The sequence below is a fragment of the Salvia splendens genome, chromosome 10 (assembly GCF_004379255.2).
Source record: "Salvia splendens isolate huo1 chromosome 10, SspV2, whole genome shotgun sequence".
Taxonomy (NCBI): Eukaryota; Viridiplantae; Streptophyta; class Magnoliopsida; order Lamiales; family Lamiaceae; genus Salvia; species Salvia splendens.
Genome location: NC_056041.1, coordinates 22,159,220 through 22,183,889, shown reverse-complemented (window position 1 = coordinate 22,183,889; position 24,670 = coordinate 22,159,220). Strand labels below are relative to the sequence as shown.

Sequence of the window (24,670 nt, the reverse complement as noted above, 5' to 3'; positions counted from 1 at the left end):
TTTTATTTTTATTTCTAACAAATTCAATTAATAAAAACACACTTCATTAAATAAAAGAAAATTACAATTTAAAATTCTAAAAAAATAAAAAAACACATAATTAAAATCTTTAAAAAAAATAAAAAAGACATAATTTAAAATATTAAAAATTAAAAATTGCACACTTAAATTATAAAAACTACTCCTCCGGCGAATATTACCGTTTAAAAATTTTACCGTTACAAACGGTAATATTACCGTTTAAAATTTTTAATTTTTATATATTTTTTTTTGGAAAATCAATATTTTTTATTTATTGTGTTAGCGTGTATAGTGCATAGTCATCTATAACCCAATCCTATTTTTCCAACCACAATTATTTTGTTGAATAACAAGAACACTAGCAACTCTAGAACCATGAGTAATGTAATTTTTAAAGTTTTGGACTCTATAAATTCGGGTACGAGACGTCCAGCAATGCAACCAAATAATTTACGTAATAAAAGAAATTCAAACCTACTAAAATTTTGGTAGAGCCGATTAAATTAATCATACATGATTTTAGACGCAAAGAAATAACAAGGTGTTTTCTACATGGGTTTCCTATTTCACAATCATGAATCACCCCCTCCCTTTTTAATTATAGGTGACCTAATATTAAATATCGTGACACAATGCACAACTTAACACCTACTATAAATATTGGATAATTTTTTTTTATCGACATTAATGAGTAGGATGTAGGATGATCTCACATAAATTTTAAATTAACACTAATGTCAAAGAGATAAAAAAAACTCCATGAATACATACATATATTATGTTGTAAATCTGCACATTTTTAAAATTTCTTTTGTCGAGTTAATTAATGTAACGAAAACGAGATTACGTGTCTTGGACGTTTCAAATGGCACGTTTATATAATAATAAAAAAAGGAAAAAAGAAAATCTTGTGTGGCAATAGGGAAATTTACATGAAGAATTAATATATTGCAGACTGTGATGGATATGTTCTAGATATAAAGTTTATTTAGTAACCAACAAATTAATGTAATTATAATGTTCTAGTTTTCTTTATCCTTTTCACTAACCACGTCCATTATTGCTCAATTAATTAAATTTGGTTTGTATAATTAAGTATTGGAATAAGAGGTGGAAAAGTGTAAGCTGTCTAAACTCCAGTGTGTGTACAACTCCTAATTGGGCCACTTTCACTATATAGATTATATAGATAAGGAAGATGATCAAAGTATAACTAATTTTAAATGTATAACTAGAGAACTCGAATTTAGTTAGTAAAATATTTATTTTATGAAATATTTAATTTACTATAAAGGCGTTTTGGTTCACTCCGTATTTTCGAATTCATGTTGTGAACTAAAACGCTTTTATAGTGAACTAAATTTGTTTTCTCTAGTTATGCATTTAAGTAATGGTTGCATTATATCACTATTCTAGATGTATATCTTTGTTGTTGCAATAATTCAAGAATATTTTTACATACTTGAATAATTCAAGAATGGTATTATCCATTAATCAGTTTATAGAAACATAAATTACTTTACCAGAATCACAGCTTGTCTTGTCTATGAATTCAATACTATTGGCACCTCAAGCTGGATTTTGATTATACTCCTATACATTACATACCAAGAGCATTATTGTTACCAACTCCAACTAAAATATTTCTCAGCTACAACTTCAGATACAAGCATTCAACTCATTAGAAAACAAGGAATTAAGGTCGCATGATGGATTCATTCATTTATTAAAAATAAAATCAAAAAAATTAACATATATGGATTCCAAGATGTTTCCTCCTATCTAAACCAAAAACCAATGTTAGTTATTCTTGGTTATCCAAACAAGAAATGAAAAAATGTGCTGGTATTCCTTGCAGTGAGGAGATGGTCTACTCGAGCTTCACCGAGGAAAAGAGATAATGCACGAACCAGAACGACGAAAGGAAGCCAACCGTGCCTGTCGCAAGCATCACAGCAAGGACCATGAAGAGCGAGTATCCAATGTAGAGCGTTGCGGAGACAGGTCCACTCAAGCTCTTGAGGTCGAACACGAGGTAATTCAGAGAGTAGAAGAAGATGTACATAGCGACCGAGCCAGAGGCGAAGAACGATTTCCACCACCACCTCCAGTCCTCCACGCAAAGATGCATGTACGTCAGAACCAACGACACCTCAGCACACACCACCACCAGAAGCATCAGCACAACGAACAGGAATCCAAACACGTAGTACACGCGCCCCATCCACAGGCACGACATGATGAAGAAGAGCTCAATGAACAGCGTCCCGAACGGAAGTGTGCCTGCCCCAAGCACCAGAAGCCAGGAGGGGTACCGTTGAGATGGGATTTCTCGCGGGATCTGGTTGCTTCGGACAGGATACTCAATATGACCCGCTTTTGCACCATAGTACCCGCCTACGAGGGTCAGGGGGATAGTGATGCAGAACCACAGCAATATTAATACAACAAACAATGCCAGAGGGATAGCTCCTGTGCTATGACTACCCCATAGAAGAGAGTTCAAAACAGTGAGGATAAGGAAAGCAATTCCCGGGAAGAAACAAGCGACCTTCCAGGACACTCCAATCCATCCCTTGTGATCGCCACACCAGATAGTCTTCCACAATCTAACCGCAACATAACCAGCAGCGACGCCAAGAATCATGTAGAAAAAAATCATCCCAGTAATCAAAGTCCCCCGGGAGGCAGGGGACATAAACCCGAGAGCAGCAAACAAGATCGTCACAACCGCCATTCCAAGAATTTGCACTCCATCTCCAACCATCACGCAGAGAAGTGACGCATTAGCAGGCGCACGAAAGGCATCACCCACGACAAGCTTCCATCCAGACAACTCTTCATTCATATGCGCTTGACTCTCCTTGTCCACCTCCTCGTATCGAGTAAGATCCCTCCTCACGGTCCTCAGAAATATGATAAGCACAATTCCGGCCAAGAAAGTGATAACCATTAGAGAATTGAGAATTGAGAACCAATGCACCTTAGCCCCCTCCATCTTCAAATACGCGTCCCACCTCGATGGCCACTTGATATCCCTCTCCAAGAACAACACCTCGTATGTAAACGCCACCGGCTCATTCTCCTTGATCTCCATAGCCACCGTCCCCGGATCACACCTAATCGAAGATGGATAACCGCCATACATCTTCAACTTCTTCATAGCGTCAGCATTGTGGCGAAAGCTACAAGGCACGACCTCAAAACCGACAACCATGTAACCAGGCACATCCGACGCCTCATTTTCAACCGTAGAAATCACCTCAACCGCGTCTCCAGTACCCATGACACGTGCAACGTCAGTCTCCTCGTACTTATGAACGAGAACCGTGAACTTGAGGTGGTTGAAAGCGTAGTACGTGTCCTGCACCTTGATGCCAACCGGATAGCCCGTCCACCACATCATGAAACCATCCTTCTTAGTGTACCTAATTGCAGGCAAATTATCAAGAATCACATTCACTTGGTACATTTCATCAATCCTTTTTTTCAACAGGGTGAACTCATGGGCTGACAGAGGCTTTGTTTGGCAAAGGAAAATGTCGGTCTCGTTCGTATACATCTTAAACCGGTACGGAGAGTTCTCGATCCTATCCCCCATTAGGAGCTCACCGAGATTCTCCGCGCTATCCTTGATGCCCTCTTTGGGCTCACAGAATGGCAAACTGTAATAGCTGAAGGGGATTTCTGTGTCAATTGAAGTTAGAGAATTGACCTTCATATTCAAATAATCCCCAATTCCATACTTGTGAGGGTAGCTGCCAGGGAGATAGAATCCTTGCCCTAATTGGAACAATGCTAACAAAACAAGCATTGCTCCGATCTTCAATTTGTGTAAAGATTCCATTTTTATCCTCTGTTTTCCAAAGCAGATCAAGAAATCTTATGAATGCATATTAATATATATATATATATGTATATGAGGATGCAAACAGCAGAAATCGAACCTTATTTCAGATTTGGATGGGAGGAAAATGAGAGAAGAAGTGGCAGTGTATGTGATGTGCCTATTTTTGCGTCGCTGCATGCATTCATATATTTATAATTAAGTGACAATTTTGGATGTGTAAAAAGACCATAATTAAGATTGTTGACCATTTTATGAATAATGATTTTGTGTTATAAATATGAAAAATAGGACGCAAAACACTCCACATGCAACTTTTGTTTAGATACACTTACAAAAAATGATCAATTAATAATGCACGAGTTGTTTCATTTTTTTAGATAACACTCCGTAGTAAGAATTTATAGATTTTACATTCTCTCACCTCATGTTATGGCTAGCCTTCATACTAGGGAGTCTTAAAATACACTTTTTTTCCCACCTTAGCCAGAATCCAACTAATCCTGCTCGACCATGTTTGCGAATTAAGACCGAAAGTCTGCCTGCAAGTGGCGGGGTTTACACCCGTAACTTCAAGATCACCACAGCTCTGTGCGGCTAACTGCATTACAACCCGTTGATTTAAGCATTCGTGATTTTCTTTAAGCGTTTCGATTAATTGGAAGACATTATCTAAGCACTACAGTTAATAAGATAAAACATAATTTCATCTTTTGAGAGGGAGGGAGGGAGGGAGGGAGAGAGAGGGAGAGACTTAATGCAAAGAAACCTATACTCATTAGCTGGTGAAAGAGAAGAAAGAAAAACAAACAAGAAGAAAGCAAAGAATCAACATATATATTCATTAGCTTGCCCTAATGCATTACTTCCTTAGTTGTTCTGTTACAAACTTGCAGAGACAGTAAAAAGTAGTGATACACATGTGTACTTAAAAAGAAGATATACTTTGAAGTTGAATTACCAAGCTAAAGACAGTTTAAATTAGACAAGAGGGAAAGAGTTTTCCCTCCTTTTGACAAATGGCTAAAGAGTTGGTTTTCACCTTGAAGCGCCCAACCCCATTGATTTTGGGCGCCTGACTGCACTCAAAGGATCGACGATCCCTTGAGCATCCCTGCCAAGTCCCATGCCTTCCATGAAACCCATCCTCGCCATCATTTTCGACCCAAATCCCTTCGTGTGCTTCTCAAACGATCCCACCTTACTCTCCTGAGTCATTTCCTTACTTTTCATTGGTTTACGATTGGTTTCAGAAGACCTGGCACCACCACGTCCAGCTGATTTGGTCTGAGGTGCTGAGTTTGGAGATTTAATACTAGCTTCAGGAGCCTCTGCGCCCAATCCAAGCGATTTAGGCCTCTGAGACACTTCAATGGGCTGGGCCATGCCCTGACCGTCCTTACCTAGGCCGCCGCCTCCCACATATCCCATCTTAGCCATCATTTTTGACCCAAACCCAGTGGTGTGAACCTCAAATGCACCATATTCCACTGAGTTGGACACAGGTTTGTCTTTTGTGTCGCTTGATTCAGTGGCTTTCAGCTCAAATATTTCGGTGTTCATAACACCACTAGAGATGAAAGAAAGGGGCTGGGCGGAATAAGAGCCTGTTTTACCTGTCTTGTTTCTTTTTCCATCCTTGCTATCAAGGTAGGTAGCGGAGTTCTTACTTGGTTTTCTCCGGGAAGATTGTGAACCAGCAGGGATGGCAATGGCACCTTTGGCATTCTTTTTTGCGGTGGATGCATGTCCCTTGACAGGCTTACCACCAGTAACAGTGAAATCAGCTTCGTCATCATTAGCTCCTATCAGCTGAAACTCAGAAAGCGATTACTTCGTTAAGTGTTACAAGTTAACTGAAATTTGGAGCCACTGAGTAAGAAAAGGAAACAAGTTTGCTAAGAACAGAGACATTTGCACCCAATACCTTCTCCAGGCGAATTTTATCATTTGAAGAGGGCAGTGATGTGTGATGTGTACGCAACACTGTCACAAACCTGAGAAGTAATCACCATGTTACTTTATGATACAGTTCTCAAATGTTTGCCATGATGAAAAAAGAAACATTAGAGATAATACAAGCCACACAATTCTTGACAAGAGTATGATTGTACCGAATTTGCAAAACCCCACTTTCAAATGAGAAAGACACGCAGAGCTGTTTGTGTTTCTAAAACTTCATTAAATACCTTTTTTGTCAGAAAACATGGTAAATATGAGAGAATTGGGAAAAGTACCTTTCCATATACAATCAAAACTCTATAAAGTCAAAATTTTTGATCCAGATAGAACTCTAAACTCAGTAACATTATGACTAGCAAAATATCATCTAGTAGACAAATTCATATCAACTTATTATTTGTTACAAGGTTAAGATGGATTATCCCACATGGAAATTTTTCAGGGAACATGTATACAGAAATACGATTTACCTCTTCTTGCCGGATCCTTGGCACCCACTTTGCAAGCGATAGATTGCAGCTAATCTACGAACCTATAAAACAAAAACCATATATTACATAGAAGTGCCAAAAATGAAATAAAATACAATTAGAACTAGAACTATGATCTCACTCTTGAGTTTTGAGACTCCTTGTAAAATTTCAAAATTACAAAAAAGAGATTCATCAATCAAAATTTTGATTTGTGCACCTGTATTAAGCCTTGAAGAGCAAAATTCTGAAATGTTCTTACTTAAAATGTTAGAAAATGAGATGTATATTGTCATAACTTTCACAAGCCTAAGTTTTCCATGATAAAAAATTACATATGGAAAACAAGGCAAAAGAAAAAAAATTGTACTCCCTCCGTCCCATAAAAATAGAGATTCTTTCCATTTTGGTCAGTCTAATGAGGTGGGCCCCATTCTCCACTAACATACTCCAATAACTTTTTCTTTCTATCTCTTCCCTACTTTACCCATTATTCATTAAAACTCGTGTCGTCCACATGTCTCTATTTTTATGTAACGGAGGAAGTATTAAAATTACAATCTTTAATGGCAACTTGTTGCAAGAGGGTTCAGCAGAACATGAGACACAGTAGGTCACCAGCTGCAGAGTAAAAGACCATACCTGAGTACAATCACGTGGGTACATTGGAGTGAAGGAAAGGATATCTCCACTATTAAGAACCATTTGCTGCATTTTCTGCAACAAATAAATCATTACAGCATTTGTGAGTGTTGATTTATAATCTAGATTGCCAACAGGAATTAGGGAAATTGAACCACATTGTTTGGCCTACCAAATTTATCTTCTGAAGATCTACACCGCGGTTCAACATTCGGTCTCGACGCTTTGTTGCAATGGTTTCCTTACGTTGTTTCTTTTTTTCTCCTGAAATGCAATGCATGCATACCACGCATTCAGTAGATAAAGAAAGCTTACTCACATGAAGAAAAACCAATAAGCAAAGTAAATATAATACCCAAATGAGACTCTAAAAGCACAGTATAACTTGAAAGGCAGTATTTTTATTTACCAAAACTCGACCATTACGAAACAGAATGAAAGGAGAAAGGTGACTTCTATACAGACTCCCTTGATGCAACCAGTGTTATTAAATAGCTGCTACGGCGCTATACTGTGGCAGTTTTTCAGAAAAAACACCATCGCGTGGTGGATTTTGGCAAAACACCACAGCATGGGGTGTCAGTTTTCTCCTGTGGCAGTGTATGGCGGCCGCCAAGCCGTGGTACCATTGCGGTTATGGCGGCCATTTTCTCACATTCAACCCAAATAACCTGACCCATCAACCCAAATAACTCGACCCAATAACTCAACTCATATACCAATTTAAAATAGGGTTTTAGCTTAATTCAACCTCCTCCAGATTTATCAGCATCCACACCCTCAAACCCTGCATCTATACCTCTCTAAAATATCAAAAAAAAAGTCTGTAACAGTGTAACTTCAAACAAAAAAGAATGTTCAAACTTATTTGATGTACTTAGCAAACTAGATTCATAAGCTTGTTAAATAAATTGGACTCCTAAGTTCGTAAAACAATATCATGCAGTAAATATAGAATAAATATTTATTTCTGCTTCAGTAAATCTTTTTCATGCTATGTAAGTTACCCTTGATTTTTATTCCTATTGTAATGGAAATAATGTCTACTGTAATAATTTATGACTTTATGTTTTAATTGTTATTCAAAGATTTGAAAATATTACTCCCTCCGCCCCACAAGAATATGCACTTTGTGTTGGGCATGGATTGTAATGCATAATTGGTAAAGTAAGAGAGAGGTAGAATGATAAAGTAATTAAAGTGTTGGTAGTGGAGAATGTGTCCCACCTCGAGAGAAAAATTAAAGTGCATATTCTTGTGGGACATACTAAAATGGAAAGAGTGCCTATTCTTGTGGGACGGAGGTAGTATGTTTTTATCATTTTCTAAACTTTTGCATTTTATTTAATATTTTATATACCCCTCCTTTAACGAAAAGTAGTATTTCTTTTTTTCATTTTGATCCGTCCACCAAAATTAGTCCCCATCATTTATGAAAAATTTCTCACAATTTATTACCCTCATACATTTACTTATTTACAAGTTATACCTATGTGACCCATCACTTATTACCATCACCACTACTAATGATTTGCATTAAATTCCATGTCGTCCACCGCCAGGACTACTTTGTTAGGGTAGATAACTCCATGATAGACCGAAAGATAACAAAAATATGCGTTCTAATCATGTTTTGCCGTATCTATCTTCCCTAGCAGAAAGTGTCTAAGGATATTTTATTTATTTATCAACTGTCATACCCCGGCAATTGGACCGGCCATAACCTTGTGGCAGTTTTTTGGCCGACTGCCATAAGCCACCATACACCATTAACAACATTGATGTGGAATAATCTTTTAGAAACCAATAGAGGCTACAGAAGCCTTACCTGGCAATCTCCTATGCTTTTTGCTCTTGCGAGCTTCAGAAGGCCATGTCTGCGATGCTCGAGCAACATGTTTTTTCTTCCCAGAAATAGATCTAATATCTTTAATAAGCAATATGTCGTCTAGAGCAGATGGCTTGGCAAATTTAACAGGAGTTGATTTTGTATTTCCTGGTCGATATTTTCTAACTTGTTCAGGCTTTTGCATGCCATACTCCCTTGACGCCTCTTGAAGATCAATCCCTCCCAACTTTTGCAGAGTTTCATCAAGGATGTTTTCAGAACTGTCCTCATCAGATACATCAGACATTTTCCCCGTCAGCTGATCCATATTGATGAAGTTTCTAGACCCACCAATTCCCTCAAGATAATCTTCAGCAAGCTCATCGTCAATGTCTGAACCACTATATGATGAATCATCATTCTCAGAAGTTCCAGAGTCAGCTTCTGAGAGAGATGATCCTGATCCATCATCATCACTTGATTCTTCATCTTCTTCTTCAGCCTCGTCATCCTCATCCGAGATATCATGTGTATATATTTTAGCACCTCCAATTAGCACATAACCTGAATCTTCCTTTGGAGACATCTCAGCCATCAAATCCTCAGCTTCATCAGAGGAAGATAGGTCATCAGAATCATAATCTTTCACTTCCAGTTCCATTTTAGACGAGGATTCTATAACACCAGCAGTCGTGTCCATGTCATCATAAAACCCCAACCCTCTGTGTGAGCTTTCATCAAGTGTAAAGTTCGTTGTGTAGTCATACATGTACTCTACACTAGGAGTTTCCTTAATGGGTCCCTCATCTAGGTAGGCAACAATGGGATTCTTCTCTGAACTGATCAACACTAGAGGATTTGAAGCATCAAAAATCTTTTCCTGATTTTCAACTTCATCAACAAATGCATTTTCCTGGAAAGTACCCCAACTTAACTTAATCAATTCAACTTTATCTACATCTAGAGAACTACAAACACGGATTCATATTTCCTATGCAAAAACAATTTTTTAAAAAAATACTTGACATATGCCAATAATAATAATAATAATAATAATAATAATAATAATAATAATAATAATAATAATAATAATAATAATAATAATAATAATCACATTTCTTAAGATACAAGGATTTCAGCTGTAGCTAGTATAAAATTATCGAATTCCTATCAAAACTGCATCATTCAATTTAGACTCATCAAAACTTGAATCAAGCACTAAAATATCAGCTAATTTGAAGAAACTATCAAACAATTACCAACCTGTGGATACTGGTACCCAACAGCATTATTATTTCCCCTGGTATTAGTCTCGTTCCTCCGATCCTGAACCGGCCACGATTTCGAATGAGAATCGCTTCCTTTCCTATTCCCGGATCTCGAATTCCCATTTCCCCCATTATTCCGTTTCCGCCCTAAAAAATACAAAACAATAAGATGCGTGTAACAAAAATCATCACTATAAAAATTTTCAGAGAGATGAAGAGACCTCTAGAAGGAGGCGAATCGAAGGGGGTCCAATCCGACAAAAATCCACCTTCTACGAAGAGGGCGGAGGAGGAAGAACCGGGAGGCCTTCGTCCCCGGCTGCTATTTGATTTGTTAAGCTTTTTTCTGCTTTTTCCAGCCATGGATAATTGATACAAAGTGAAGGTTGATAATCGGAGGCGGGGCGGTGGAGCAGCCTATTTTTCTGTGCTTTGTTTCTGATTTTTATCGGATTCTACACAGAATATATGAATAATCTGGGCTAGAGGTTGTATCCCTTGCGGCGGGTGTAAGTTTTTTGTTGTACGTTTCCCAATTTGGCAAGAGAATAGGGAAATTTGGGGGGTACAAGTGCGTAATGCGTCGTTGAATCAGCTCACGATGCCAAGGAATCTACTAGATGCCATTTTCATTTACGTATTAAAATATTATATTAATTTCTTTTCTTTAATAGTCAGATTAGAAAGCTAGATAAATATTCTATTTCTTGAGAATCAAGGTATGAATTTCATCGTGCTTCAAAATAATTTTCTTTAGTCAAAGACCAATTTAGACGCTGTTGTATAATTATAGCACTATTCTTACCATGGCAAAGAAGATATAGTGTCATTTTATTAGTGTGGTAATTTGATGTACTTCCCTATTTCCACAAAAAATTGTCATTTTTAAACTATTCACATGAGCATTTTTACAATTTTGGTTCAAATTTATATACATATTTTGCTCATATTTTTGCCATAAATTGAAAGGGTCTGATGTGAAGTAAATGTTCTACTAATTTACACCCAGGTTTCGTACAGTTTATTATGTTATGGGACTCATATTTGGATTAACTTTTCTTGCCAGGTCGAGATTTAACGTGAAATGAAGCTAGAACGAAGCTCGAATGGAGAATAAGCTCAAAGAAAAAATAGTGCAAATTGTCCAAGTTGATACAGATTGCCCTACCCTACCCGGTCGGGCACCATTGAGCCACCATCTTACCGGCCAGCAGTCTAGGCTGCTGCCTAGTGACTTCCACCCGGTCGGTGGCTTATGCCCATGATTCTCCCCGGTCGGGTCCACTTTTGCGATACATTCTTCAATTCATATGACCACTCTTCGAGCATTTATTGACATCTTTCCATGCACGAAAAGTCTGAGAAATAACACAAAAGAAAGGAGATGAGGATCCACCATCCAAATTTCATCGTCTCGGAGATAAAAAAGACGCTGGAAGAGTGCAGAACATCATGGTTTCTCTTGGTGTAATTTGCATTTCAATGTTTGGCTAAGTTTTCTCCATTGTTATTGGCATGTGTAGGAGTTAAACTAAGGATTGATATTCGATTTTACGGATTTCTTTGGCTTCAATTCTCATCTTCATTTTGTAATTTTAAAGATGTTATGGTTAAGACGTCTTTAATAGCATAGATTCTACTAGTTCCGTTTTCCTATTAACTTGGAAATTAGATACGGATGAATACACGAAGAAATCATGATAGTAACTTGTTCAAAGAATTCAACCTTTTGCAAGAACTAATATGGCAAATCTCAATTCTTCTATCTAACGATCCCTAAGTAGTTAAGATTTTTGAAAATATTGCTTAATCTATCTACTATACTACTCCATCCGTCCCGCTTTAGGAGTCTCGGCTGATCAAAATTGTGCGCCCCACTTTAAGAGTCCCGGTTGGGGTAAACTAATAAAAAAAATTGTTATAATTCAATTTTAAAAATATTAAATGTGGGTCCCAATATCCACTACAACATTTATTTATTACATACTCAAATACTTTCTTAAGACATGTGTCAAAAGTGGGTCCCAATATCCACTACAACATTTTTTTATTACACACTTAAACACTTTCTTAAAACATGTGTCCAACTCAATAGGGATTTCTAAAGCGGAACGTAGGGAGTAAATATTATATGGTGGTGTTCGGTTTTCTAGATAAAATAGTATCAAGATACAATCTAGGATAGAGCTGTAAAATTATTTTTAGTCATAGGGGGTAAGCTATAAGGCCATCCACAACGTTGTTCCTATACCGTTCCTTAAACTACTATTTGCGGGCCTCACTGTACTTTTTTACTCCATTCCTTAACTAAGGAACGGAACCTGCAACCCTCCGTTTCTTATCCGTTCCTTAAATTACTATTCATTCAATTTCATTTTTTATTTTTATTTCCAACCCAATTCAATTAAAACAAATACACTTCATTACATAAAATAAACTTACAACATAAAATTCGTAAAAAAAACATAATTTAATAATTTCCTAAAAAAATAAAAGTACATAATTTAATAATTTCATCCCCCAAAGTTCGCCCAAATGTGCTCAATTAGATAACCGTTCTTGTATAGACGGATGCGCTCTACTTCGAGGCGGACTACTTGCGGTTGAGCTTCCGGGGGATTCGGGGTCGAACCAATTTCCCGCCTCGGGTCCTTCATCTTGGACAATCATGTTGTGCAAGATTATGCACGTATACATGATGTCGACCATGCTCTCCATGAACCACGTACGAGCGGGGGCTTTGATGATGTTGAAGCGGGCTTGGAGAACCCCGAACGCCCTCTCCACATCCTTGCGAGCAGCCTCCTGCTTCTACCCAAAAAGAGCCTGCTTTGGCCTGCTGCACGTCTTCACGAAGGTAGGCCACTTCGGGTAGATGCCGTCGGCGAGATTATACCCCATTTTATAAAGCCGGTTGTTGGCGACAAAGTTGATGGCTGGCGCTTTACCATCCAAAACTTCGGTTAAGAGGTCGGATTGGTGGAGCACGTTTACGTCGTTGTTCGACCCGGGGACCCCGAAGTACGCATGCCAGATCTAAACCCGGTAGTCGGCAACGGTCTCGAGTATAACGGTTGGGTGGGTGCCTTTGTGGCCGCTCGTGTAGGACCCCCTCCACCCCACCGGGCAATTATTCCATTGCCACTGCATGCAATCGACGCTGCCGAGCATCCCGGGGAATCCGAGCACTGTTTCGTGAAGGTCGAGCAGGAACTGACAATCGGTCGTGTTTAGCCTCCGGAGAAATTCGTCGGTGAAGCCTGCCCGGACGCCTTTGCAGAATTTGAGCAAGCACATTCGCCTAGTGGTGTCTCCGATGTGGAGGTATTTGTCGAACATGTCGGCCGTTTATCCAGTCGCAAGCTGGCGGATTGCTGCAGTACATTTCTGCAGCGTCGTGTGGCTGGGACGACCGATCGCGTCGAACCCTTCCTGGAAGAACTCTTCTCGGGCTGCCAAAGTATTCGCGATGTGGAGAAATAGCGGTTTTCCCATGCGGAAACGGCGACGGAAGTAGGTATCTCCCCAAACCGGGTTATCGCAGAAGTAGTCGCGTACTAACCTAGCGGCGGCTTCCTCCCGGTTATGATGGATGTACGTACGGGAGCGTCGTTGGGGCGGCGCAGCTTCTTCCGCCTCCCGTCGTCGATCTTCTTCAAGTGATTGTTCCATTATTTGACGCATTTGTTCAAAAGGATCCATTAGTTTGATTAAATTTGGGAGAAGAAAAACAGAGTTGATTTGAGATGAAAATTGGGGTGGAAATAGAGAGGAGTTGAGAGGAATAGATGTGTGTTTGTGAGTGAAATGAGTATGAAATAGGAGTATTTATAGAGTAAAGAAATTTAAAAAAATTAAAAAACGGATAAAAAAAGGTAACATTACCGTTGCAAATATTTATTTTTAAAATTAAATTCGATTTAAAAAAATGAATTATTGCGTCACCATGACGAAACCCACTCGCGGGGGCAGCGAGTGGGCGTCACGCATGCGATGGGAGCTTGCCACGTAGCCTCGGCGCGTGGCGAGACGTGTCGTGCCGCGTCTCGCAGCGACGAAACGCGGCACCGTGAAGGCACGCGTTGTTGATGCCCTAACAAATTATCCCATGATTATCCATCTAGGATTGAGTTGTGAAATTGAATCTCATGAACCAAACACACTATATATTTAATCCCGGGATACAATCTTACAAACCAAACACCCATGTATTACTTCAGTCGCTTCTTATATGAATACTATAGGGGTGTTCGGTTTGCAAGGTTGTATCCCGAGATAAAATATGTAGTGAGTTTAGTTCATGAGATTCAATCTCACAACTCAATCCTACAAGGATAATCATGGATAATTAGTCATAGCTAATCTCATATGACTAAAATAATTTCAAAATTCAGTTCTAAATTATATCTTAGTATTATTTTATCTAGCAAACCGAACATCACATGTAAGTTGGTTAGTCAGGGCTAAAGCATTATAATCCATAATAAACAGCCAAATGACCGTTGAATGAGGCTGAAAGGCAAAGAGTCAATGGTCTGTCAACTTGAAGGCTGTGATTGAAGTCAACAAGTAAAACAAGGAAAAAGTCCCGTGATTATAATTTTGGAAGTTTGTTGTTTGAATTAGAATGAATTTGACCTCAAATTCTCATTTTCCATTCAATATAAATACAAGATCCCATATTTCAACATGAGAGATAAATAGATAAATAGAGAGAGAGATGAATACAATCGCGGATGATGTGTTTGTGCAATGGTTTGAAGGGATCGATAAAGAGCGAAGGCCGTATCACAGATACTGCAGCTGTGCGCTGCACAAATCGGGATCGGGATCAGGATCGCGAAATGCATGTTTTCATCGCAGGAATGTTAGAATGGTGAAGAAGGCGCAACCACGGAACCACTGCTCTTTGTCTCTGCAATGGAATTCCAACACCCATGTCTTGACAATCGGTAGAATAGATCAATGGTTGATGTTCGTCTAGTTTCCAAATTCGAATCTGCTTATTTAATGCTATTAACCCAAATATAACCCTGTCTCATTTTCATTAATCGCTCTGATTAAATTTAGAACCAGCAAATGAGATGAGATCATATTTCATTTGAATTGTATAATCAACCACATTTTTAGTGTATTTTATCTAAGACTCTACATTTTTCTGTTCTCCCATCTATGTGGAATCACAAATTAAGTATCATGTACATTGTTATTACTATTAGTGATAAAAAAATTATTCTCATTAATAATAATAAAAATTATACTACTACTCTACTGCGTACTCTTTTTTATTTTATTTTACGTCTATGCGTATCATAGGGGTTTGGAATAGATGATGACAATTGGCATGGAAAATTGACTCTGTTCTTACTTATAGATAGAAATACTAATACTTTGTTAAGGGTAAATCCCTTAACGAGAACCCTTGGAAAAAAAAGGAAGCCGCAGAAGCAAAGTTCATTAATCAACTGAGAAATTAGATTGAAATAAAATACGAAAAGCATAAAAGAAAATATATAGTACTTCCACCGTTCCCTAAAGTTTGTCCTAATTTGAGTCAGCGCGGGTTTTAAAAAATTGTTTGATTTTGTATTACATGAAAGTGTGTAGTGGAATAAGGGTCCTACATTGAGGAGATTGAGGGGGACCCCTAAAATATCGAAACATAATAATACTCGTATCATACTTCCTCCATCCACCAATAATCGTTTCATTTTGTCATTTTTCACCCACTAATAGATTTTGTAATGAACTCTACACTCTACTAATTTCACCTCACTCATCATATTTTATTACTATATCCGTCCTTTAAAGATAGAAACTTTTGAAACGACACAAATTTTAATACATAATTGGTAAAGAACTCTGAATATCATTGCAGCAAAAAAAGCGATTCTATCGCCTTGGCGGCCCCCACACTCCGGTCCGACATCATGTGAGGAGGTTAAATCAGAGTACGCAGTAGCCCGTTAAGGAGGAAGCCTTAATCCACTAACTACCAGAAGCCCATCTCCCAAGGCCTTACACTTATGCCTGAGAGATGGAAGTAACTACACGACAGCAGTGGGATTCGAACCCAAGCTCATTCCAGCAAAATCTGCCCCTCCGTTGCCAACTACACTGCCCGCAGGCGGTAACATTGAGTACCCGACACCCAAAAATCAATCTAGTCTATGTGGTATCCAAGCATCCCACATCACAACCACACACACTATCTTCCTTCCCTCCATCTCCACCATGCACCCCCAATCCCCATGGCCACTTTCAATCTCCCACCAAATCCCACCCCACCCCCCCACCACCACCACCACAACCCTCACACCCTCTCCCTCAACCGCCGCTCCCTCCTCCTCCTCTCCGCCACCCTCCCCTTCCTCACCCCCCTAACCACCTCCGCCGCCCCCCCTCCCCCGGACCCCACCGTCACCGACCGCGTATTCCTCGACTTCAGCATCTGCCCCTCCTACTTCCTCAACCGCACCCTCGGCGAGTCCGACCTCTCCCTCTGCGCTGAGCCCGAGCCGCTCGGCCGCGTCGTGCTCGGCCTCTACGGCAACGTGGTCCCCATCACCGTCGCCAACTTCAAGTCCATGTGCAGCGGCTCCTGTGGGTCCACCTACAGGGGCACTTTGGTCCAGAAACTGCGGCCCGGCCAGTTCTTCGTGGCGGGCAGGCAGGGCCGCAGGGACAAGGGAGATGTTAGGCCGCCCGTGGGCCTCATTAGGAACACGGAGACCGTTGACTCCAAGGCGTTTCGGCTCGAGCACTCCAGGCCCGGCGTGGTGTCGCTGTGCTTGGCCGAGAACGACGACGACGATGAGTTGAAGCTCAGCCCGGATTACCATAACGTGGAGTTCTTGATCACCACTGGGCCCGGCCCTTGCCCGCAGCTTGATAGCAACAACATTGTGTTTGGCTCTGTGCTTGAAGGTTAGATCCAAACATTAGTTTTTAAGTGATGATATATAGTTTGAGACTCTAAGCTAATCAATCCAATAAATATACTCCCTCCGTCCCCTAATATGTGTCTCAATTTGATCCGGTATGGATATTAAAAAATATTCCGTCCCTGATTAAATGTCTCATATTTGATCGGCACGAATTTTAAGAAATTGTTTGAGTTTATAAAGTAAGTGGTTGAAAAAGTTAGTGGAATGTGGAACGACCTACTTTTATATACTTCCTCCGTCCTACAATAGGAGTCATATTTGGTGTGAGCACGAGTTTTAAGAAATGTAAAAAAATAGTGGGTTGAAAAAGTTAGTGGAAAATGTGGTTCACTTTTTTATATTGGTTTTATAATAGAATGTGAGTGAAGTGAGTTAGTGAAACGTGAGACCTACTTACCATTTATAGTAAAAGTGAAATGTGACTTTTATTGTATGACGGACTAAAATGGCAAAATATGACTATTATTGTTGGATAAGGGGAGTATTAATTTTAAAATAAAATGTGAGTGGAATGAGTTAGTGGAGTATATAGTCCTCTTACCAAATATAGTAATAATGAGACATTTATTGGCCGACGGACAAAAATGTAAAATGTGAAATTTAACGGAGACGGAGGGAGTAATAGAAAGTGGAGTCGAAAAAATTAGTGGGATGTGGACCCTACTTTTATATATTAGTTTTATAATAATATGTGAATAAGTTGGAATATTCCACTATAAAAATGAAATGGGACAATTAATACGATTCAAACCAAAATGAAAAACTGAGACATAATGCAGACAAAGGGAGTATATATTTGCCATAAAATGATGGAAGGTGTGGAATGTCTTGAGATTATGATCTATAGTTATCAAGTTAGGTAGTATACTAGTTATAAATGGTAATGTTGGTGAGATTAGAGTAAAATAGAATTAGTACTACACGAGTAGTAGTTTTGACTTAGAAGTAAAGTAGTGTTGATATGGTTGTAAGTGATGGGAAAAGTGATATGGTATAAATATAATACATGGTGCAGGGTTGGATGTTGTGAGGGCTATAGCATCGATTCCGACATATATACCCGGCGAAAGAATCCGACAGTATAACGATCTGGCGGAGTTTCTGGGAGATGGAAGAGCCAAAAGTGCTCGTGCAATATGGAATAGACCTCTTAAGACGCTCTATATTAGCGATTGCGGTGTTATCAAAGTTGCAAAACCTACCCTTTCCCCTAGTCTTCCTTGAATTATCTCTATCTCTATCTACTTCATTTGTGACTCAGTAAATTTATCCAAATAAAATTATTTACACTGCTCCAGATACGTACTTTTGTTCGATTTGCAAGATTGTATCTCAAGATGAAATATGTAGTGTGTTTGGTTCATGAGATTCAATCTCACAACTCAATCATGGATGGATAATCATGAGATAATTAATCATAACTAACCCCCTATGACTAAAATAATCTCACAAATCAATCTTAGATTATATCTTGATATTATATTATCTAGAAAATTGAACACAATGTAGAATAAAGGATAATCTGATAAAGATTCAAGGCATATGAAATATTCTCCAAATGAGTACATGGTAAACATATTGGATGAATAATTAGTAAAAAAACAAGATCTTATTCATTCTAAAACTTTTCAAGTCCTACATTTGATGGATGTGGTAGAAGAGTCTTGCAACATTAAACTTATTTGAGAGTTAGTACAAATTTATTCTTCAACACCCCTTCTTAATTTGTAACTCGAAACTCTTCTTAATTTGTAACTCGAAACTGACTTCAAAAAGCAGCAAGCTCTTTGGTGTTGACAAACTTGAGCCCAATTTTTATCTCAATGTGCTTTGACCTTCCATGAAAAATTGAGTTCTTTGTCATTGCATGGCTGACTAGGAAATTTTTGTGCCATTCTCTTGCTCCTAATGAACATCGATTAATATACCGTTGGTTGCTTATTTGATGACCAAGACATTATTTTTTATCCCGATGAAAATATATAACTGGATTTCAAAACATGGGGTTCACTATAATGATGTTTTAGTTTATAAAACGAATTTGAAAACATGGAGTGAACCAAAACGCTATTATAGTGAACTTTTGTGTTTTCAAAATCCATCTAATATAGTCCTTCCATTTTTTTGATTTAATGGTAGAGATTTGATCTCTAGTTATGCATTAATCATTCCCCTTTATCTAATACTTCATACATCCCAAGGTACTTTCCGTTTTTATTTTTCTAACGAATGATGTTACATTTTATTTTTTGAAAAAAATCTCTCTTACATTAACATACTATAAAAATATATTTTTTCTCTCCACTTAATACTGAAAAAACATCTCCTGAATTCCGGTGTCATCACCCAAATATGATATCTACCTTAGGACGAAGGAGTAATTAGCATTGCTTATGCCAAAAATCCCTAAAGCTAAAAGAATCAAGTTTGATGACAAAGGTGAAAAATGTATCTTCGTGGGATATGGTGATCGAGTAATGGGTTATAAATTGTATAACCCACTCATGATGAAAGTGATCATAAGTAATGATGTTGTGTTTGAAGAAGATCAAACATGGAGCTGGGAGCATAAGAAATTATACACATTCATCCAGAAGATGCACGTGAAATCGAAGGACCAGAATCAGCTGAATCATCCCTAGGTCCGGGTACAAGGCCAAGAAGAATGCGTAATCTGAGTGATTTATATGAAACTACTAAAGAAGTCGATGAAGCCATTGAGGTGAATCACGTGGATGAAGAAATTAATGTGAATGAGAAAAATGATACTTTTTCACTGACAACACTGGCAGAAGGGCGAAAAGCAATTGGTGTGAAATGAGTATTTAAAATAAAGAAAAATGTCAATGGAGAAGTGCGACGGTATAAGGCAAGGTTGGTGGCAAAATGATATAAGCAGAAGACCAAAATCAATTATAGTGAATTTTTACTCTTGTTGTTCATAGCGAGACGATTATATTATTTATTTCTAGTGTCTAATACAATTGGAAGATCTATCAGCTTGATGTGAAGTATGCCTTTTTTAAATGATTCTTTTGAAGATGAAATTTACTTGGAGCAACCTAAAGATTATGTGAAACAAGGAGCTAAAGATAAAGTCTACGGATTAAAGAAAGCGTTGTAAGGACAATAATTTATCATTATTGTTAATTAATCATCCAATATGGTTAGTCTGTAAATAGTCTTTGATGTAAGGAGAGTGAAGATTTGAATACACATATCATATAGTAGTATATATCTTTTCCAGTTCTCAATCTTCTTCCATTACTCTTTACCTTATAGCAAAACCTAACTATTATATTGACTCAGTGGATCATGTTGTATTCTATGAGTTTGAAATGCATAGACACTTGGAGATAGTAAGACACTTAGAGTTTCTAATTTCTATGCTCTGAAAGCTCTGACGATAGAGTTTGAGATACTTTGAGATCCCTTCAAATGTATGTTGCATAATGGGGTTAGGTTTCTAAGTATCTGTTGAATATGATTCTATTAATTATGAGGTTAGCATCGATTGGGACGATGCTTCATGCGAATGTCGTAATAGATCTAATTTTGGAGTCTCTTCATGAACAACATAAGCTTAAATCTGATGGAACTTTAGTACAAGCATGAAACAATCTCATGCATCATCAAACAACAAAACTAAATCATAAGAATACAATCAATAACTCCCCATATATCAGAAACCACCATATAAATACTATAGTAACCTAATATATATCTATGTCAATGATAAATATTCATGAGTAACTCCACAAAGATTCCATATCAGGGCTGAAACACAGACCCTCATAGTCCTTGTTGCTCTCACTCCCTTTCTCCAGAATGGCGAGCCCAGTGTCTCGTAAATCGAATGAATCCTGCTCTATTTTACACATTCTCTCTGGCTCCTTCCCACCTATATAAACATGAGTTGCTGAATTAGGCTTATCATCATACTCATGGTCACCTATTTTCTCAGGAAAGTTGGCGAGACACCACAACGACTGATGCTGGAAAACGAGAGATGGCGCTGAGCCGATACCATAAGGGTTGAGATTATAATATTGGTTGTAGCTATGTATATTTGGATGAGGAACCAATAAGTTGTTCTGGTGTAACTTATTCTTGCTTGAACTAGGTTTTCGAGAGGAATAGTCGTCTGCCAATGGCGGCAACAGTGTAGAGGTGTCAACGAGAAAACGATCAACAAACGAGTCGAGTGGAGTATTTGCTTCATCTTTCTTGTGGAAAACCCTGCAAACAACCCATTTTTCCTGGCAGAAAAGAAACTAGCTAATTATCGAAAAAGTGATGATATAATTGCAAAAATTGGTATGAAATGAAAGTAGTTAAAGAGACCTTGGCATGATGGGAGATATTGTAGGCGGAGAAGTCTCCATGGAGTCTGTATTCATGAATGACCCAATTGGTTTTGTGGCCTTTTGGAGCCCTCCCTTTGTAGAATACAAGTGTTTTTTTCATCCCAACAACCTTCTTTTTGGCATTGTGTATCTCTCTATCTTTCCCGGTCGCCTTCCAATATCCCGACGCTGTTGCTCTATTCGTTCTCGTACCTGATGGATACTTCGTTTCCTTCTCGAAAAAGAAGAACCACTCGTTTTCTCCCGTCTTCGCCGCCTTATCTGCAAAATAATAACCAAAATTTTTCATATTTTCATAGAACAAACAATCCTGAAATTGATAGTACTATATTTGAAGATTGTGCACGTATGAGATGCTATTCGAGGGATGTAATCAAACGCAGCCTCTATAAATTGTACAAAACTTCAAACTATGATCTGGACCGTTAGATTTCAAGATTTGATGTCAGCAGATAACATAAAATGTCAACAGAAAATCTTGATGTTATTTTTCATCAAATCTTGAAATCTAACGACCAAAATCATAATTTATAGTAACATATAAATGAAGATTGCAAATTATCACTACTATGCTATTCGAAACAAAATGATTAGAATTAAAAAGTTATCATGCCTTATGAAAGAAAAGAAAGAGAAGAGAAATGTAGAATAATTACGAGGTAAATCCCACGGTTCACACTTGTTGAGATCAATCTCGTTGATAGCTACAGCTCGGAATCGTCTGTGGATGACCTTGTTGAGAAGATAGTGAGTTACAATCTCGGCGTCGGTTGGATGGAATCTGAAGCCCGGAGGCATCTGATCGACGGCTGAGCATGCTACCTTATATTCTTCCTCTTCTTCTTCTTCTTCTTCTTCTTCTTCTTCTTCTTCTTCTTCTTCATCTTCAATAATGGTGTTAGCAGCAGATGCAGATGGTGGTTCCATTTTTAGCAACAAACAAGTAATAACGCGTGATGGGAGACAAGCGAGAGGGGAGTATTATATACTGTATATAGAGAAAGAAATGGGTAAGTCTGTTGGGGTGAAAGGAAAGAACAGGGAAAGAGTGATGGGGATGCGCATATGCGTGCTTAACTCTGCATTGAGCTTATCACTAAATTAACGGAGAATTCCACTCTAAGTTTCATTAATTTAGACAAGAAACAGAATGATTATTTGTTGGCCTTTTCAATGCTGATGTCAGCTTTGGTAGCGCGTGAGTCGCACATCCGTAAAACCCACGGCAAATACTACTCTCTCTAATAAATTAAGCTTACTTCACATTCTCACATATAAATATTATGTCATCAAATGTCATATATGGGATATATAAAGTGGAATCAATTGCCAATTTTTTTAAGTAGATAACTCTAATTTGTTAATAATGATAATAATGTTATCATGCGACATTTGGGATATATATAAGGTGCAATCAATTGTTAACTTTTTTTAGTAGCTAACTCTATTAATTTGTTAATAATGATAATAATGTTATCATGTTGACATTTTTAATATAGTATATTTGTTGAGTTAACAGCTTAAAAAGTCAGCACTAGGTCACTGGCGGAGGTCTTCTTTCCAGAGGGCTCCCGTCATGCAAATATAGTTTTCTGGTTCCTTGTTTGATTGTTTGGTTTCTTTGGACGGAAAGGAATTGCTGCAAACATGGTGGTCGTCCTTTTCGTCATTCGCATGTTATTTGGCAGGTCACTCATCACCTGCATGTGCTTGTTCTGGCCGGCAAGCTCGCCCAGACTCATTGGAGGGGATGCGCGCCGTCGGTTGATTTCATGCCTTTCTCCCACACACAGTGTGTTCTGCGGTCGCTCATGGTCTTATGGCATCCCCTAGATGCACCTTGGGTGAAGCTGAACACTGATGGTGCCTTCTCTACATCGACACTGGAGGCGGGGGAGGGAGGATTGGTTCGTGGATCTGATGGAGGTCTTCTACGGGCCTTCTGTGCTCCGGTTGTTGCATCATCGAGCTTTGAAGCGGAGCTTTTGGCTCTGATTCTGGGTTTAAGGATGGCTATGGAGCTTTCTACTCACATTTGGATAGAGCTGGACTCAACGGCTCTGGTTAGTTTATTGTCAGCTGGACATCTTGGCTCCGCAGATTTTAGACATCATAAGGCTTTGATCCGGAGCATGACATCTCAACGGCACGTTCGCTTCTCACACATCTACAGGGAAGGAACCGGGCTGCCGACTTTCTGGCAGGTAGGGGGTCCAGACCCCTGCCCTTACATACTTTGATCCAATCTATGCGCCTCGGTACTTGAAGGCGCTAGTTAGGATTGACGAGCTGGGATATCCTAACTTCCGCTTCCGAAGTAAAGATGTGGATTGACCTTGAGCTCATGATGGTTTACCTTTCTTTATATTCATCGCTTCATTTTGTTTATTTGGCACTTCTTTTCACCTCGATAGCATGGAGGATCCCGGCTTGTGGAACCTCTGGTTTATATTTTCATGTTCTTATTTTGGATCTTAGTCACTTTTGGGCTAAGATCATGTTGTCGGAACATTATATCTTGATCTTATTTACGGGTTGAGGGTCTGCCTAAACCTCCCGCCCACAAAGGGCGTTTTTTATTTTAAAAAAAAAACTTAAAAAGTTAGTAATATAACGCACCTCTGTCATATAGTATACTTATTATTTACATATACTGTAAAGTGATATATTCATATTTATATGGTAAATATTGTTTAAAAATAAAATACATGTTAGTTTATTAGATCTTGTGATCTAACGGTTATACTAATGTCACGTGTCATCTCATAATGTAGATTATTAGTTAATAATGTAATTTACCTAATAATGTACTCCCTCCGTCCACGAAAAGTAGACCACATTGTGAATGATGCGAATTTTAATGTGAATTGGTAAAGTAAGAGAAAAGTGAAAAAAATAAGAGAGAAGTAGTGTTACTGAAATGTGAGGTGCATATTATTAGTAGTGTTTAATTTGTGTTAGGTAGCAAATGTGGGGTCTTTTTTCAAACTTGGTCTATTTTTCGTCGACAACCAAAAATGGCAAATGTGGTCTATTTTTCGTGGACAGATGGAGTACTATTTTAGTAAAATAATGTACTCCCTTCATCCCGGCTAAGATGACATATTTCTTGGTCGGCACGAGATTTTAGGAGTTATTGATTAAAGTATTAAATTGGAGAGAGAAAAGGTGGGTATATGTATTAAAATAGAAAGAGAAAAAAAGATGAATATTTTAATAGGAGTGAGAAAAAATGGTTAAGTGTATTAATTGGAGAGAGAAAGTTTTCAAAAAAGGAAATGTGTCATCTTAGTTGGGAAAAACAAAAAAGGAAAACAT

The 24,670-nt window shown here is 38.4% G+C and overlaps 5 protein-coding genes across 7 annotated transcripts; 2 read left to right on the top strand and 3 right to left on the bottom strand.

Annotated features, from left to right (window-relative positions):
* Positions 1-1,717: 1,717 nt before the first annotated feature.
* LOC121750640 (transmembrane 9 superfamily member 11-like) lies at positions 1,718-4,494 on the bottom strand. 2 transcript variants are annotated; one of them, XM_042145212.1, is made up of 3 exons: positions 4,293-4,494; positions 3,969-4,042; positions 1,718-3,877 (listed from the first exon to the last, which is right to left on the bottom strand). In XM_042145212.1, exon 3 carries the CDS (start codon positions 3,866-3,868, stop codon positions 1,892-1,894), a length of 1,977 nt encoding a protein of 658 aa, XP_042001146.1. In that variant the 5' UTR covers positions 3,869-3,877; positions 3,969-4,042; positions 4,293-4,494; the 3' UTR covers positions 1,718-1,891. The 2 variants fall into 2 exon arrangements, with proteins under 2 accessions (XP_042001146.1, XP_042001147.1); XM_042145213.1 differs by lacking the exon at positions 3,969-4,042.
* Positions 4,495-4,684: 190 nt separating this feature from the next.
* Positions 4,685-10,590, bottom strand: LOC121752002. Its single transcript, XM_042146859.1, has 8 exons — positions 10,260-10,590; positions 10,034-10,185; positions 8,771-9,683; positions 7,115-7,206; positions 6,943-7,017; positions 6,301-6,362; positions 5,796-5,865; positions 4,685-5,680 (listed from the first exon to the last, which is right to left on the bottom strand). The coding sequence occupies exons 1-8, from the start codon at positions 10,399-10,401 to the stop codon at positions 4,907-4,909; spliced, it is 2,280 nt and encodes a 759-aa protein (XP_042002793.1). The 5' UTR covers positions 10,402-10,590; the 3' UTR covers positions 4,685-4,906.
* A 5,684-nt stretch (positions 10,591-16,274) lies between these two features.
* LOC121750540 (peptidyl-prolyl cis-trans isomerase CYP28, chloroplastic-like) lies at positions 16,275-18,286 on the top strand. Its single transcript, XM_042145088.1, has 2 exons — positions 16,275-16,965; positions 18,001-18,286. The coding sequence occupies exons 1-2, from the start codon at positions 16,290-16,292 to the stop codon at positions 18,207-18,209; spliced, it is 885 nt and encodes a 294-aa protein (XP_042001022.1). The 5' UTR covers positions 16,275-16,289; the 3' UTR covers positions 18,210-18,286.
* Positions 18,287-20,587: 2,301 nt separating this feature from the next.
* LOC121751246 (NAC domain-containing protein 92-like) lies at positions 20,588-22,418 on the bottom strand. 2 transcript variants are annotated; one of them, XM_042145959.1, is made up of 4 exons: positions 22,237-22,418; positions 22,009-22,206; positions 21,330-21,613; positions 20,588-21,244 (listed from the first exon to the last, which is right to left on the bottom strand). In XM_042145959.1, the coding sequence occupies exons 1-4, from the start codon at positions 22,277-22,279 to the stop codon at positions 20,729-20,731; spliced, it is 1,041 nt and encodes a 346-aa protein (XP_042001893.1). In that variant the 5' UTR covers positions 22,280-22,418; the 3' UTR covers positions 20,588-20,728. The 2 variants fall into 2 exon arrangements, with proteins under 2 accessions (XP_042001893.1, XP_042001892.1); XM_042145958.1 differs by having other exon boundaries at positions 22,009-22,418.
* Positions 22,419-23,163: 745 nt separating this feature from the next.
* On the top strand, positions 23,164-23,592 carry LOC121752775. The gene has a single exon (XM_042147869.1). It carries the CDS (start codon positions 23,164-23,166, stop codon positions 23,590-23,592), a length of 429 nt encoding a protein of 142 aa, XP_042003803.1.
* The last annotated feature ends 1,078 nt before the right edge of the window (positions 23,593-24,670 follow it).

Coding starts and splice junctions, on each gene's coding strand:
- LOC121750540 (XM_042145088.1), top strand. CDS start 16,290: ATGGCCACTTTCAATCTCCCACCAAATCCCACCCCACCCCCCCACCAC. Junction 16,966..18,000: donor GTTTGGCTCTGTGCTTGAAG/GTTAGATCCAAA, acceptor TACATGGTGCAG/GGTTGGATGTTGTGAGGGCT.
- LOC121750640 (XM_042145212.1), bottom strand. CDS start 3,868: ATGGAATCTTTACACAAATTGAAGATCGGAGCAATGCTTGTTTTGTTA.
- LOC121752775 (XM_042147869.1), top strand. CDS start 23,164: ATGGTCTTATGGCATCCCCTAGATGCACCTTGGGTGAAGCTGAACACT.
- LOC121751246 (XM_042145958.1), bottom strand. CDS start 22,279: ATGGAACCACCATCTGCATCTGCTGCTAACACCATTATTGAAGATGAA. Junction 21,614..22,008: donor TGAACCGTGGGATTTACCTC/GTAATTATTCTA, acceptor ATTATTTTGCAG/ATAAGGCGGCGAAGACGGGA. Junction 21,245..21,329: donor ATATCTCCCATCATGCCAAG/GTCTCTTTAACT, acceptor CTTTTCTGCCAG/GAAAAATGGGTTGTTTGCAG.
- LOC121752002 (XM_042146859.1), bottom strand. CDS start 10,401: ATGGCTGGAAAAAGCAGAAAAAAGCTTAACAAATCAAATAGCAGCCGG. Junction 5,866..6,300: donor CAAGGATCCGGCAAGAAGAG/GTAAATCGTATT, acceptor ATTACTTCTCAG/GTTTGTGACAGTGTTGCGTA. Junction 5,681..5,795: donor ATAAAATTCGCCTGGAGAAG/GTATTGGGTGCA, acceptor TCTGAGTTTCAG/CTGATAGGAGCTAATGATGA.